The 16,973-nt window shown below is 40.8% G+C and overlaps 1 protein-coding gene across 4 annotated transcripts in view; it reads left to right on the top strand.

Moving 5' to 3' along the window:
* Positions 1 to 16,973, top strand: part of bsnb (bassoon (presynaptic cytomatrix protein) b) — a 61,899-nt gene that overhangs the window by 7,505 nt on the left and 37,421 nt on the right. For all 4 annotated transcript variants that reach the window (XM_086040376.1, XM_086040373.1, XM_086040372.1 and 1 more), the window contains exon 3: positions 13,126 to 13,905. In XM_086040376.1, coding sequence (XP_085896502.1) covers positions 13,126 to 13,905 — 780 coding nt within the window. The remainder of the gene's footprint in view (positions 1 to 13,125; positions 13,906 to 16,973) is intronic.

Below are 16,973 nucleotides of genomic sequence, written 5' to 3'. Positions count from 1 at the left end.
TTATACTGTAAGCACACTGTCCGATGCGTCACACTGGGTTGATCCAGACATCCTTTCATTTTTGAAGATGTTTGCTCGTTTCCTCCCAAGTTGTATCACAACCCTACACTCACAGCATATAGTGTAAGAGGCAGTTTGTGTCACATGTGAGCAATTACATCATTCCTGCTCCTTTAAAAAGATATACATATATAGGATGTGGCCATTATACCTGTATAAGAGAAAACTGAAGAACATGGGGAGTCATCCCCTTTTTTTGCAGATTCTACTCTTTTGGGAAAGACTTTATATAAGACGTTAGAGTGCGCGCGTGACATGTTTTTTTTTTCTCCACTCAGAAGCATAGCATTATCCAAAATGTCAAGAGGATTAAGATTAAGTTGGCACTAAGGGCTATTGCCTCACCTCAGATTGATTGACCATATGTAATAGCCTACTGTATAGTCTATTGACAGTAATCTGTGTAGTGAAGCATCTCGCATCTTCATTTGTTAGGTCTGATTGGGCATATATTTCGACTTCTGTTTTTCTTCCAAGCCTCCAAATTCATCGGCTCATATGTCTTAGTTATTAGGTGATGTTACAATATAAGAAAATGTACGGTATATAACACTCTGTCCTTCTTGAGAGACGCTAATGAGCATCCAAATGATATTCTGAGCTTTGCCCAAATAAAGCTTTTTTATAGCCCCGCTGGACAGCTCCCAAGCAGTTCGCCATCATTGAAATGCGTCTTAAGCGTCATTTCTGTCAACAGGTAGAGGAGAAAGACTTCTGCCTTCATCCGAAAATAAATCACTCGCCTAATTTGAATTAGGCTATGCTTCACTGTGACTCTGAGTCAAGTTTGGCTGTGTCATCTGTCTCAAAGTTTCACATCATCTCCAGTGATTCATGCTGAAAATTACAGCCAAGATGCGCCGTCACTTAAGCTGACCTGAAGGCTTGTAGAGAAGCTGCAGGTTGAATGAATACTTGATGCGAGGTGTGAAAGGTTGAGTTTTCGAACCGTAGATTTACAGTATGCGATTGTAATGACTAATATGTGAGCGTGCAGCTTTGCATGAATGTGATTGCAAAAGTCTGAGGACACATTTACATCAGAGTGGGTTTGTTTTGGGGGGAATTCATGTGCATTTTGTGCAACTTCCTACGTGCAGTTTTTGATATACAGTCAACCCTCACCGATTTTACTTATTATTTACGGGGCTTATATTTTTCCCCCCGCTAGAACATAACTAAAACAATTTCCTGAAAAACACACTTATTCGCACCCATCTGTCGATTGCAAAAATATTCCGAAAACTATTTTATTTTAGCGTGTTCACTGATAAGACATTAGCCAAACTGCTAATACAGAACATAGAAATACAATTTGAAAAATGCACCACAAGTGCGAGGATGTTTGTCTGCATGTTGCTGCTTTACAACATCGACAACTAGTAATTACTACTTTCCTCTTAGCTACTGTATTATGTTTTTGACACAGTGATACATTGATACTTTCATTTTTGAAAATACATTATTATATCACAAACGACTCTTTATCTTTAGTTCGGCACTTACTTAATCTTACGTTGAGTAGCTATTACCATCTGATCAGCTGTTCAATTCCACAATTGCCAAAAGTGATCTTGACCTTTCTCTGCATCATCAAGTGGAGTTTACCAACCTTAATTAACCCCATTAATTATTGTTCAGCATTCTCGGGACGTTTGAAATGCGCTATATAAATCCAAGCTACAGTATTTTAAAGGGGGTTGGCCCCTAACTCCTGACTGTACTAACTTGTTTAAAGAGGAAAATAAGACCAACAAATATTTTTCAAGAATATGTTCCCAGCATACCCACTAGTTGAAACATTTTGCGTTTGTGGAACATGAGTTAAGCAGCAAAATCCACCCCTTTTAAGCTATCTCAGGGGGCGGCCATTTTGTCACTTCTGTCGACTGAAAATGACATCACAACTGCTCAGGGCTCAGGTAACGACCACTCACGGCTCAGTTTCAGAAAACAGGTCAGCCGTGATTGGTCGTTACCTGACCAACTGTGATGTCATTTTCAGTCGACAGAAGTGACAAAATGGCCGCCCCCCCCCCCCCCAGAGATACTTATCAGAATGTCTTGTTTCAACTACTGGGCTTGCAAAGAACATATTCTTGGAAAAAATACGTTTGGATCCATCCATAGATGTAAAGATTAGGTTTAGTTAAAGATTTAGGTAGAAATCATTTAATTAATGGTGTCATATAAATGAACAAATCTCTACTAGCGCCACACCCACAGATTACCTAGTTTTTACTTCGATGTGTGTATGCAAGGACTGAAGGTGTCATTGTTGTTCGCGCATTGATTTTGCAGGTGACAAATGTCTAAGCCTTAGTGGAGGTTGATTGCGCTCCGTGTGCTCTTGTAGTACGAGTAAGTGTAGGGGTTGGCGGTGTGCATTAGTTGGACAGAAAAGTGTGGAGCACGGCCGAGGGAGACAGTAAAGAATAGCTCATGGCAGGCAGAGGAGGAGAACGTGGCAGCATGGAGGACTGCGGAGGTGGATGTTATGGCTCAGCCTCGGTGAGCTTGTCAGATGCTGAGAGAGCAACACAGAGTGAAAGCGGCCTGCCTCTGGAGATCTGAAGAGTTACCACCCTAACTTACTTTGAATGGATTTGACTTTTCCCTCACAGAAACATATCTTAGTAGCCTTATCATTTGTCAATGAAACTGATTATGGACACATTCTCACTGATCAATTCTAAAGAAGAAAATACTGAGATCGACATTGTAGATTAGATTCATTTGAAAGTCAAACTAAAATGAATCCTTCTGGCATATCCATCCATCCATTTTCTTCAACTTTGTCCTCATTAGGGTCACAGGTGAGCCTATCCGAGGTGATTCGGGCAAGAGCCATTTGCGGGGCACATTTCGACAAACAACCACTCTCACATTCACACCTATGGACAATTCAGATTCCTCATTTTAATAACCACATATTTTTGCAATGTGGAAAGAACCCAAAGTACCTGTGGAATGCCCATTAGCCAATAACATTTGAATGTCGTTTCCTAGTTTTTTGCATACATAATTATAATATGACATGTCTCGTACATGTCGGGGCGTTCCCTCGCATTGGTCAGATATCGCAGGTCGCAATGCTTGATCTACGTTTAGGGAGAGGTGGCACTGCCTTGCATGACGATGCCTTCTCCGTGCTACTGCTGCCATGAACAGGCTTCCACAAAGGAGTGCCAATTTTACACCAGCTTTCGATAGATTTTATTTAATTCACTCAAAATGCGTGTGGCTATCAGCGCTGGTGTTAGTGAATTGGACGTTGTTTATCAGTGAGGCTCATTTGCATAGAGGTGGGCAATTTCTCCACCCAAAAAATAGCACTGCCGTACTGAGATGCATTCTACTTGCCATGGCAGTTAGTGAAACATTTCACGACCTGCGCGTGCTATGTAAATTGGGCACTGTCTGTTTTCTCCATTTTTACCGGTTAGCACTAAGCAAAAGCTACGCTACTGAATTCGGCCCTCAGTGTATTCCCTGGGGGGGTTGACGCAGTAATGAAGTCGCCCAATTAAAAAGTTGACCAACATCTTTGGGAAGAAATTGCCTCTAAAGCGGAAAAATTGGCAGTAAAAACCACCGAAATGAATGGCATCACGTAAAACTGCATTTTTCTGGAGACTGTACCTCATTCGACATTTGCAACATTTATTCTAAAACAAATACCTGTGTATTAAAACAAATAGGTGTGTACAGTCAAGAAGAACAGAAGTAAGGAGACTCACGTTAGAAAGCAGTCAGACTACAGTGACCTCCTTTCTGCTTGTGGCCTTCCAAAAATGTTTGTCCAGTGTGATCATGTGCATTGTCACATGTTGCCAAAGTTAGTGGCGTTCCTTTAAATTTTGCAGTAGATAACATCTTTTTACACTTGTGTGTAAGTAATACTAAGATTGTAAAGTAGAACTAGTGATGCAAACCTGCAATGCAAATCACCTTTCCGTTACATGGTTATTGTGTCAAGTTGAGACTAGTTTCATTGGTTTTACATTTTAATATCAATGGTGTTAAAATAATATTACATTACATCTACAGTTATCCCATTGAACTTTGGACCAGAAGTGGAGTCCTATCTGGACGGTCAATCACTTGGATAACATTGCTTAAAATTTGCCTACATTTGCCATGGAATTTTTCTGATGGCATCAGTTTCATGGAATTTTATATTTTCCACTATTTCCTATGGAAAATTGCTTGAAATGTAAACAAAACAGAGGTCAATTAGCATCTTGGAATATTGGGTCAGAAGTTTTCTCAGAGGTTCCATTGTCATTTACAGATACGTTTTCAACTTAGATTACAGAGACACTGTGTGCACAATCTGTGCTGAAGAGGATTTCCCTTCAATTTACTGAAATATTGCACTGCCAATTTCAGTACTGGTAACCAAGGGACATTCCATATTTGGATGTTCTAGTCCCAGAGGCTTTTTCCGTCTCATGATGAAAAAGAAAAGAGCAGCTTCTTTCATATTCATCAACATGTCAAACGTGACAACGACATTCTCATTAATCAGGATAACATGGAACCATCATTTTTCTCTGAAGTCCCACTTTCTTCATGCTTATGAACAAAATGTCCTCTTCATTTAACACATCGCTGTAGCGCACATTGCCAGCTCAAGCAGGAGGAGACAGATCATCTGATAAGAAACAATCAAGAGACATTTAGATTACAGTATACCACCGACAGTTTTAGGTCTGTTAGTGACGGTTTCCGTGATGTGGCTGCAGACTCGACTGTGGATAATGACCACGTATTACGTAGATAACACGAAGGTGTATGTGTGAGTCATGGCTATATTTACAGTATATGCCTGTGTATATATACACATAGCTATGGGGAAGATTGTGCCTTCAGGTTAGAAATGAGTTGGTCATCATTACAGACGGGTAGCATAATTTGGAGCTGAGAAGAAATGAGACAGAGAAAAAAAAACAAAAAAAACAATCGAAAACCGAAGCTCAGAGAGATAAAGTAGCGCAGGAGGTCCCCAATGACAATGTTCTCCCCACTATAATACAGGGGAACATGTGCTTCATAATTGGTCCACCTTCTATTAATAGCTCCTACCTTGCAATGGTGGCTAGGTTTAAAGGTGCCACAGTGGAAAGACAGAGTGAACCATAGTTAAAAAATGCGTGGATGGAAAAAGGTGACCGAATGAATCTTCATGCTCTGCATGCAATTCGACATTGACGCGGCTCTTTCATCTGAACACTCATATAAAGCAATAATTGATGGACACCCTTAAAAACTAAAATCTCCACGGGGTTTGGTGTTATTTCCCTCGAGGATGGTGTCAGCAGCTCACATGCTTTCTGTAAAATGGATTCACAACATACTTTGAACAAGTCATCCAGTCATGACTTTTTAAAGCGTCTTCTTGAAGGTTGTCTTGGAACTTGCCTCCTTTTGTAGTCTCTTCTAGTTCTTTTAACCAACAATCCCACAAGCTGTGGAACAGTTTTAACAAATGCTCCCACACAAAACGACTGCAGAAGAGCTCTATGTTTTATCAGCATGAATTCCCCTTATGACTAAAATAATCAAGTAGGCGGTCACATAGTGGACTGGCTATACACGCACAACCCAAGCAAACTTGGTGCATCTAATAAAATGCACTTTGAATTTATCAGCAGTTCAGCAGTTTGTTTTTATATAACTATGCGTTATTCAACAATGTATGTTGTCAAGGAAAAAAAACTTTAGGAGACAAGAGACAGGACAAGCATTTTGAAAATAATCAGAGATGCAATCAAAAACTCGCCTGAAAGGTGACAGTTCAATTACAACACGCTGCCTCTAAGACGTGTCTGCCTATGTCTCATTAGGTCAGGTCAACAGTGGACCTGGCGTTATTTATTTCCTTTTTTTTTTAACACACATTGAAATCCATTGGAAAAAAATGTATATTTTATGGATGAAGCATTTTCCTCATTAAGAGACATAAATGTAGTGAGTGCCTATAAGGAGAGGAAAATGTATTGTTCATAAAATCGGAAATATTGAGGCGATCGTTCTAATATTTTCAGGTTGAAGTGAGTATAAGTAGAGATGTCAACATATGACGAGAGATTGCAGTTTGCGAACAGTAGGTGACGTTGCATTACATTATGCGTTCAAAACTGTCCCTCGCACAATCACAGTGAGTGAGGAGGGACCTATTACAACTCAAAGAGCCATTTAAACCCATTTCATAAAAAAAATAAAATAAAAATAAAATAAATAAATAAATAAAAAGTACGGGAACCACAAACCTTTTGGACAGCCTAAAAGGACAATCAATTTTCTTTTCCTTTTTTTCTCTTAAATTCTGCCGCCGACACCGCCTTGAGCTTGGTGGCCCATTTCGAGCAATATGTCAGCGTGTCCTTCATATCGGATGTGGCCATTGTATTTGGCATAAAATTCTCAAATGATATTTGTAAGATTGAGTTAGAGTGACAGATAGACAATCAAAAGCAATGGTTCAGTATTAACCCAATGAGTTCCGGCTTGATGATACATCCTGAAGGCCCAAGTGAACGAGGCATCTTCACAAATCACTTCACTTTGCCACATCCAATGCGGCTGCGGCGTTGACATACTCAAGTAGGGGTTGATATACACTATATGTACTGGAAATGTGTATGCTAATACTTGTCAGCGGTTGTCACAAAAGGCGCCATTCAAGACTATTGACTGAGAGTGGCAGAGCTGCCACTCACAAAAAAAGCATAGTAATCTGGAGAAAACTACTATTTATAGGGTATTAATAATAATTGGGCCATTAATAATGCATTTCATGTGCCGCCCCTTATGGCTGACGCCTGTGGACAGATCTGCATATGAGGTTATAATTAACATTGAATGCATTTTATGAAAGCATATAGTTTTCTAACAATGTCAACCTTTCGTCTACTTTTATTGTACGCTGACACGTTACCAGCCTTACTCAAAACCCCTCTCGTGATTTCCATGAAAGATTGTGTGACATGGACCGGATAAGAAGATGACAGAATGGATCCATGCATTTTAACATACTTATCGATAGCTATTATAAGTGGTCTTGGTGGATCTTTATTTACATGAATCTGTGTGTGACTTGAAAGGAATTGGTTACTGTGCTGAAGCCACAGGAAGCATTTCAGAAATGTTATTTAATTAAGTCTATTGCGCCTCAGGGTAGTTGGGCACCTCATTTCCTCAAATTCATTAAAATGTTGAAGTTCACGTGTCTCGAGTCCACAATGAGAACCAGTCGCATTCTGTCTTGATGGAATACTGATTAATATGTGTGCTGTCATATTAATTAAGTTTTACATCTAATGAAATGTTTATGCACTGTCGCTGTTTTTCTTTCTCCTTCTGTGGGTAGTTCAAGCAGAAGACAATACATTTAAAATTGAAACATAATTACAAGTTTGATTATTTGTCCTGAATGTTTTAACTTGCCACCCTAATTTAATGAGAATAATTTCATGGCAAGTGAGAAAAGAAACTTGAATGCGAATATCTTCATACGTTGTCGCCAGCCGTCCATGTTATACGGCGCTATGTAGTAAATGTCAGTGTTAAGCACATTTGCCTATAATGTCAAGCTGCAGCTTTAAGTGGACAAACAGTGTGAACTGGGTCAAGAATCCATCTGAGACGCTACAGTCTGAATTTTGCATATACTGAAATATGTTGCAAGGAGAACTGCCAGAAAGTAAATCTGGGACACTGGTTTAATTATTATCCGCTAACTCGCTACATTTAAAGATTCATTCATGGTACAATCAAGTTGTATGGGGCTCTCAAACAAGAAATCTTTGAAATGTCATATTTCTTGTTTTTAATCTGATGATTTCCTTCCTTTTTTTCTTTTTACAGCGTTCACATTTGTTGACATTTTTGACAATGACCTAGCTTCCATATTACAAATAGACACAATGAATTGACAATGTTGCTAGTTAATTAAAATTTCCCCTTGTTTTTATCCTTATAGAATTTGTTTTTGCATTGCAAATGCATTCATTTCTAAAAGTAAGTTATGTGTGCTATGATGCTAAATTGAGCCAAGGGGAATTGAGTAAACAGAGCCAGCAGTTTTTTTCTTTTTTTCTTTTTCAGAAATAGGCATTACGCTATATTGCACAGGTGTGCATATAGCACAAAATGAATCTCATAAACAAACGGCGGTGCTGTTCTGCAGTATGCTGAGTAAAACCTTGGCCCTCTGCTGTCCCATCAGGACCCCGGCATACCTCAGAGTCATTTCATTACCACACAGATTGCATAATCATGGTGGCCATTTTCACACATATATCAAGTTTAGTTAAGCAGAAAAGTAGAGATTAACACACACAGGGAGTGAAGAAGCGTCAGGAAGAATAGCAATGTGTTTTGGCCCAATTTGAGGGGGATTAATGGGCTGTTGAATCACAAGTACCGTATTCTGATTTCATTGTGAACTCAGAGAGGGACTTTGTCTTTTTACTTCTTGAGGTTTGAGTCTGTTTCAGTTTGTTATCCAACTAGCTTCCTTAAAGTGGAAATCAACCCAAGCACATTTTTTTTCAGAATATGTTCCTAGTAGGCTCACTAGTTGAAACACGGCAGTCTGATTAATACTGCATTTGTGGAATATGAGTTAAGCAGCAAAATCCACCCCTTTTTAGCCATCTCAGTGGCTGGTCATTTTGTCACTTCTGTCGACTGAAAATTGCATCACAACTACTCAGGGCTCAGGTAACGACCAATCACGGCTCAGCTTCAGGAAAAAGCTGTGATTGGTCGTTACCTGAACCCTGAGGGCGTGTGATGTCATTTTCAGTCGACAGAAGTGACAAAATAGCTGCTCCCTGAGATGGCCAAAAACGGGTGGATTAACTCTTATTCCACAAACGCAATATTCATCGGAATGCCTCGTTCCAACTAGTGGGATTGCATAGAACATATTATTGAAACAAATATTTTTGGGTTAACTTCTACTTTAAGCAGAATTATATTATTCACGTTTTTCACATCTTAAACTTGTAATAGCACACAATTAAAAGTATAAAACTATGACATAGATATTAGAAAGAAGTAATGCCAAACCCTCAAATTGCTAACAAGAAACCCTATGATAACAGTGTTCACATGTTGCTCCGATTTAGTTAAAAAAATGTTGTTGTTTTTTTTGTGTAAGTTTTAATTAAGACATAAGGCTTTTGACATGCTTTACATTTAAAAACTATATCATGTTTTAATTAATACTGTACCAAAAAATGTAAAACATGCCTGACAGTACTTTTTAAGATTTGAGACACACCTCCTCTGCACCAGTGGAGATGCAGCAGCATAAGGAAAATTTATATAATTTTTTGTTCCTATTTTAAGAGAGGACACAGACTGGGATAAGCAAAAAGACACAAAATGGGCTCCAGAGAAGAGGGTACATATTAAAAGGATTGACTGTACTTACAGTAGAGATAGCGGCACTATTTCATGGTCCACAGTAATTCAATTTATTTTCCCAGACCCACAAGGCCAAACAATCCTTATTTGGATCAGTATCGAATTGTACATAAGGCGGAATTTTGACATTAAAATTAGATTACTATTCAATGGTGAATTAAGGAACACTTTTCCAGATCCCGCCCCCCTCCCCCCAAAAAGTACAAAACAACAACAAAAAAACAACATTAACCACAACAGAAGAGTTTTGGGGAAATTGACAATTTTAGTATTTTTTTCGTAATCTTGTTCATTCAGTAATAGACAACAATCAAACATGAGTTGACAATTAGACAATTAGAGCTATCGTGTACCAAAGATATGCAGATGAAACTGCAGGAGGAAAGTCAGGAGCTATGTGAGAAATGTAAATATGGTAGAGAATTATCGATGGCGAAGCAAAAAGGCAGACAAATGTAGAAGAGAAGAGACGGCGACGGAGGACAGAGAGCCGTTGTGTGCGGAGTGCTCGTTTTTTTCTGTGATGGAGATCAGATTTCATAAAGATCCACATGATTGCCTCATAACAAGGGGGACGCAGAGAGAAATGAAATGCGGAGAGGAAGGCAGAGCCACAATGAAAGTGATAAATAGTTGCTTGCTGTCCTTGTCGCGGCATTCTTTGTTTTTCCGTTTTTTTGTTTTTGTTTTTTTTTCACCCGCTCCAATGAGCTTAACTTATTTGATTATCCCAACTGTAATTTGAAAAGGGAAAATTAGAGACAATGGCAATGACAGAAAGAGGATTTTCTATTTGGGAATCTCTGATTGGATGATGTTTTGTTGCTCCACATTCTGTCGGCATTGCTTCCCAGACTTCACAGTTTTCCTTGTTGACTGACAGAGAGAACCATGACCTCATCACTCTTTGATTTAAGGATTGGCAGGAGACCAGACAGGGGCTCACATGCTGCTGTGTGTATGACTTACTTTGTCTGTGCTGACCTACTGAATGTCTGAGCGAGAATGACTGTAACATGCCAGTCCTCATTTGCGTTTCAAATATTACACTCATCTCATGTCACTTCATTGTCTGGGACGCACCACTTTCCTCACCTGGCTGTTTCAGCCTGATTCCCTTTTCAATTGACTTTATTCTGTTAGCCTTACTATGTGTGTAGCTTAAGTGATTAGTGCATCTGACACAGTGCCACTCCCAAGTGCGCCAAATGTCATTTTAGTCGATTCCGAGTTTCTAGGAGTAGTCGGGAGGGATCGCGTTTCATGAGGATTAGAGAAGCATGGCAGATTGAGAGCCAGTGCCACCATTTTCATTTGATATTTTATGTTGTTGTTCAAGAGAACCAGCTGTTAATACCAAATTGATAACAACTCTGAATGGGTAACTATTTCTGAACAGTAGGAAATAGCATTAGTGACTAAAAAATAGACAGACACACTGAGTCAAATGTCTAAAATACAACAGCAGCGGTATTCTAATGTGCTTGATTTGTTGGCATCAGCAGAATTTGAGTGTCTTTCATTAAAAGCTCTTCTAACATAAAATACTAGAGAAGCTAATGAAACTCACTGCCATGCTTGATTGCTCTGTCAAACTTAGCTTCAAAAATAGCCTAGGTGCATTATTTAGAGAACCAGACGGTAGAGCCGTGATGCTTCAGCTTGTCCTCACATCAGGAAGTATCAGAGTCCATAGTTGTCCTTGATTCGAGGGTCAAAGTTTGGGCAAGAGTTGAGCATGTTTGCATATTTGAGGGAAAATGTCCTTAAAGGGAAGTCAACCCAAACATATATTTTTTGAAAATATGTTCAATGCAGTGCGGCACGGTGGTCGACTGGTTAGCACGTCCACCTCACAGTTCGGAGGTCGTGGGTTCGATCCCGGCCCCGCTCTTCCTGTGTGGAGTTTGCATGTTCTCCCCGTGCCTGCGTGGGTTTTAGGCAGGGCACACAGAGACAAAGAAACATCCGCACTCACAATCACACCTAGGGGCAATTTAGAGTGTCCAATCAACCTACCATGCATGTTTTTGGAATGTGAGAAGAAACTGGAGTACCCGGAGAAAACCCACGCAGGCACGGGGAGAACATGCAAACTCCACACAGGGAGGCCGGGGCTGCGATTGAACCCACGACCTCTGAACTGTGAGGCGGACGTGCTGACCAGTCAACCACCGTGCCGCAACTACTTCACTCATATTACATAAACACAATATCAATCAGAACGTTGTGTTTAGACTAGTTGGGCTGCATAGACCATATTATTGTAAAGAACATTTTGGGGTTGACTTCCCTTTAAGCCTCTGACTCAAACTTTCACTATTTATGAGGCATTAACCTTTTATTGGGCACTCATTACAATATAGAAACGCAGAATTCAAACCACAAAGCAACTGGACATACCGGTAAGTGTGATTCAACTGTCCAGCTATGGTAGGTCCATTTTGAACACTCAAGTTACCTAATATGGTCCCTTATCTGATAAAGGGATAGAACATGTATTGACCATAAATCCAAGGCAGCTACAATGGTGAGGCAGCTATCAAGTCTCCGGGATTTCAATTATTACGTGGCCATGTGCCATCAGGCAGAGGAGGGACTGTTACTGACTGTCACCTTATTATGTGCCTGAATGGAACCAAGCAAAAAGCAAGAAGTTTCTGCGCAAAGATGTAAAGGAAATGACCACAGCAGAAGAAAAGAAGAACTGAATGGGTGGGAAGATTTTAATGAGGATGGCAACACGTAGTGAGACGTAATGTTGAAAGCGGCACAAAGACATGAGGTACAGAAAAGGAAGATGAAAAAATCCGGGGCCACCTGGGTTCTATTGTGACGGCTCAGAAATCATTTCGCTTGTTGAATTTATGTCCTGCATGTTTGTTTCTAGCTAAATGCTGTTTGCCAGTAAATTCCCACCCGGAGGCAAAGGGCAGCTTAAGTCCTTACTCAATTAAATACTTAACATCACTCATTATTTAAGTCGGAGCTCTTCCATACAAAATGTTTCCGATTCAGAGAGTGTTAGAGCCTGTCCCTGCATGCATTGGATGAAGGGTAGGAAAGAAACCTTGTATGTATGTCACATAAACAGATCTCGAAAAGGATGACCTTTTTTTTGTTTTAATTTTCTGTATTTTAAAAATACAGTTTACTGTGTATTTAAAAAAAAATTCAACTCTGGCATGTCTAACCCCAAATTTTTAATCCGCGCTCTGTATGATGCAACACAGTTTTACACCATAATAAGTGCAAAACTACAACCACAGTCATACATTTATTGTTAATTGATGACAGTATATCATTATTTTTAAAAGGCACCATATTGATACTACTCTTATGTTGGCTCTTGTGAATTTTTGCGGTCCTAATGTTGAGGATGATTCGTGCATATAAATGTAAAAACAAAACAATCCAATTTATAAATGCAATAAACTGTTTCTGACCTTTTTATTCAGGGTGGAGATTTACTACAGCTGTTTAGTACCTCTATCAGTAAATTTTGGGGATGCCTGTGGTCGTGTCGGGTCTAACACTTCCCCAGTTGTTTCTTTGGACAGTCAACAGAATAAAGCGCACCATATATATTTATTTAATGAAATGTTTGGCTTGTGTTCATTTCAGGTGCAGGAGTGGCTATGCCTGAACTGTCAGATGCAGAGAGCGTTGGGCATGGATATGACCACACCACGTTCCAAGAGTCAACAACAGATAAACTCTCCTTCTCATGCTGCCAAACCAGAACCCAAACCCGACGCTTCGTCTCAGCCTGCCCCTCAGACAAAGACAACTCCTCAGACACGGCCAGGACAGACAAATCCAGCTTCAGGCCCTTCGAAACAGACTGGTCCACTTGGCCCGGGTCAGCAACCGACAAAGTTGCCTCCAGGGGCAGTGCCTCTCCCTGGCATGGCCAAAGCCCCATCCCAGCCTGATTTGTCCCGAAACTCCCCTGCCCACCAACCCCAACACCCCCGCCAGGACCAGACACGCAGCGCAGGCAGCTCTCCTTCACGACAGCCTCCACCTCCCGAACAGACATTTGGGAAATTATTTGGCTTTGGTGCTTCTCTCCTTAACCAAGCCAGTACACTTATCTCTGAGACCACTCAACCCCAACAACCGCCCCCAAAACAGGCCCCCAAACCAGGTGGACCTCACGGTCCGGGACCTGGGACACCTAAACACTCAGGACCTCCATCTGCACAACAAGGGTCTCGAGCGCCACCTCAGCAGCAACCCCCTCCTCCAGATTCCTCCAAACCCAAAGCTTGCTGTCCTCTTTGCAAGACTGACCTTAACGTCGGCAACACAACTGAACAACCCAACTATAACACCTGTACACAGTGCCACTCCAAAGTGTGCAACATGTGCGGATTCAACCCCACCCCGCACCTAGTCGAGGTAAGGTCCTGAAATGGAAGCGTTTGTGAGACAAGCACACTGCTGATGTTTTTTTTTTTTTTGGGCTATTCCATGATCTATAGATAAGCTTCTGTGAGAAATGCTGTGCCATATTATTGCTCAGAGGGTCATGTAGTTATGAATTTGTGGCTGTCTGTTGTCAGTGAGAAAATGTCAAAATTCTGTGCGGATGATGAAGTGTTTGGCTTCAGGTGCCGTAAAATGCCATCAATCGCTTCTTTTCACCTCCCTTTGCTTCGGTTGGTTTGGTGCTCCATCATGGGGTCTTTTGTGGAATCTGCTGATTCATGTTTCAGGATGCGACACACCTTTTCAGTCTGAATCGACACGAGCATTCACACAAGCTCCTTGAGCATTTCTTGAACCACGGTGAGCAACGTCAGACATGCGGCCAAACCGGTATCACACCCAGAGGTGGCAAATGCAGCTACAGAATGTAAAAAAAAAAACTTTGCCACAGTTTAGCTTTAGCCACAGGTTCTTCTACCGGCAGGTAAACGAGCTCTGGTGCTTGTTTATCTGCCGGTTAAGTAGAAGCACCTGTGGCCTATGGGTTTTTACTTTCTGGACCTGGATTTGCCACCTCGAATCACACCTATCCAAAACCTAAGATTATAACACGTTACATCATGGGTCTTCAATCCTGTTCCCCGAGGGCCGGTGTCTTACCTGTTTTCCATTTGTCCCTGCTGCAACACACACCTGATTCAAATGATCACGATCGTTATCCAGCTTCTGCAGACCTTTGGTGAATATCTGTAACAGGGAGAAATGGAAAACAGGCAGGACACCGGCCCTCGAGGAACAGGATTGAAGACTCCTGCGTTACATGATATAGGTATGTTACAAAGAAGTGAAATATATATATATATCAAAATAGAGCATATCATTGAGTAGACATTTGTGACTCGAATAAAATTAAGCACTAGTTTGTAAGAATTGGTTAAAGGTGAAGTATTTTATGCTACTTTTTATGTTGTGAATTGGCCCAAATTGACTTATCCAGAAATCCATGTAAGTAAATGGGAATTTTTAAATAATTTTTTTAATGAAAGATTTTAAGGAAATAGGATAAGCAGGGGGCACTGACTATGGATGACTGAGTCAACCAAAGTGTGATCATTTGCGTCTCATGCATCGGTGACGAAGGCAGCTCGGGCAGCCAGAACTAGTGTGAATTGCACAACACATGACCATCGACGCTTCATAAAGTGCGTTGCGGTAATATGCTTCAATTGTGCATAGACATTCAGAAATGGATCGGTTATGAGCGTTCACCGGAGCGAGGTGAGGTGGCGAGTGGACAGTGCGAACGCCGTACAACGGCGCGTCTGCTCGTAGGGGTGGCTTCGGCGGAGAGCAATGTCCGCATTTATCTTTCCCGCTCTGTCAACCACACGTGGCAAAGAAACTTTTCCATTTCTTCACGTGAGGAGAATACAAAAATACAAAATGCAAATACAGCTCCAGTTGTATTTTTTTTTTTTTTTAATGTGCTGCATACATTCGCTGTGAGATCATGAGAGGGTGATAGCAGTGCGCAATTGCTCACGCGCACAGCTTGGAGGGAACATGGGTTATATATGTTCCAATTTCCTTAGATGTGCTTGGCAAGGCCTAAAAAGTTGACAAAATATAGAGAAACATTGGCTGCAATAGCATAGACACGACACGAGGACGCCGTCGTAAACATCGATCATCCCTACATAAATCCAACATCTCTCACTGCCTAACTGTGTGTGAAGAGAAGCGGGAATAAAACTGAGACTGTTTCACTTAATGACCCAGAATAGTTGACAGCTTGGCTTATTTCAGATAAAACAGCAATGACTTTGCTTAACATTAGCCTCAAGATTAGATGGTGGTTGGCGTGGCAGGAGTTGTCTGCCTTTTAGCGCTAATCAAAGAATCACCAATCACCAATTTCGATGCTTTTGCCTATAAAGTGTTGTGACTATTCACAATGCACACAATTTGCACCTGGGAGCAAACAAAGCCAAGTTACCCCGTCATTTTGCCAAAGTAATAATGTTTTTTTTTTTCCCAGTCCAGTTCCATGGTCGGGGTCCAATTGGTAACATCTGAGATGTGCATAAACTTCCAGAGCTGGGCTTCAACAAGTCTAATTATGCAAATGAAATCCAACTGAATGACAGAAATAATTACAGGCATTCTGCAAGGCATTGTTTTTTGTTTTTTTTCTTCATGGCCACAACTTGTCTTCCTTTCTGTCTGGTTGTCACAAGCTCCAGTACAGGCCATACATAGATTGCTATGGAAACAGCAAGATGGTTTGTTTTTCCAGACGTCCCTTTCATGCTTCACTGTTTATGGAGCTAACAATCTACCAAACTTTTAGATGACTTTCACTCTGTTATTAGGTGGGTTGTTTTTCTGCTCCATTTGCCACGTTCCAAAACTCATTGCGGCAAAAGGTGCATTATTTTACAGAGCTGTGAACACGTTTTGTGTCTGCTCCAAGCAAACTGGCAGGTAGGATGTTCCGGAGTGTGTGAGTAAGATGAGGTTTGGAATTTTGAATCCAGCTTGATTTCCACAGTGTGTTTGACACAGTCCTCATCCTCTTCCAAACGCTGCAAACTTGACTGTTTCGTGTCTTGGCGCATGTAGAATTCAGCTTCCTGTCTCACCAGGGATTTGGAAAGTGCTTTATTACCACACCCTTCCACCAGGGGCACCTTGTCTAGTTCATATTTCCAAACCTCATCAAAATTCATTTGCACATGCACCAGCATAGATGTGTTTATTCATTATTTGAACGTGAGATGAACATTGGAATTTCACAAGACTTACTATAACTAAATGTGATTACCATCGGTATTTTTTTTCAGTGTTTGTATGATGATAAGACATTTTATAAACAGCTGCATAGACAGCCATATAAACGGTTTGTAATATTCGGTATGGCCGTTTTTTGATGAATACAGTTTTGACCAAAGTAGTTGATATAAATTTGCAGCTACTGGCATCACTGACGAAGTTTGGGAGCACTGGCCCCCCTGATACTGTATATGCTTGGCCCCCAC

This window comes from Filicampus tigris, chromosome 9, assembly GCF_054856515.1.
Source record: "Filicampus tigris isolate MCC_2025a chromosome 9, RoL_Ftig_1.0, whole genome shotgun sequence".
Classification (NCBI taxonomy): domain Eukaryota; kingdom Metazoa; phylum Chordata; class Actinopteri; order Syngnathiformes; family Syngnathidae; genus Filicampus; species Filicampus tigris.
Note: the sequence above shows the minus strand (reverse complement) of the source record. Positions and strands in the feature narration are given on the sequence as shown.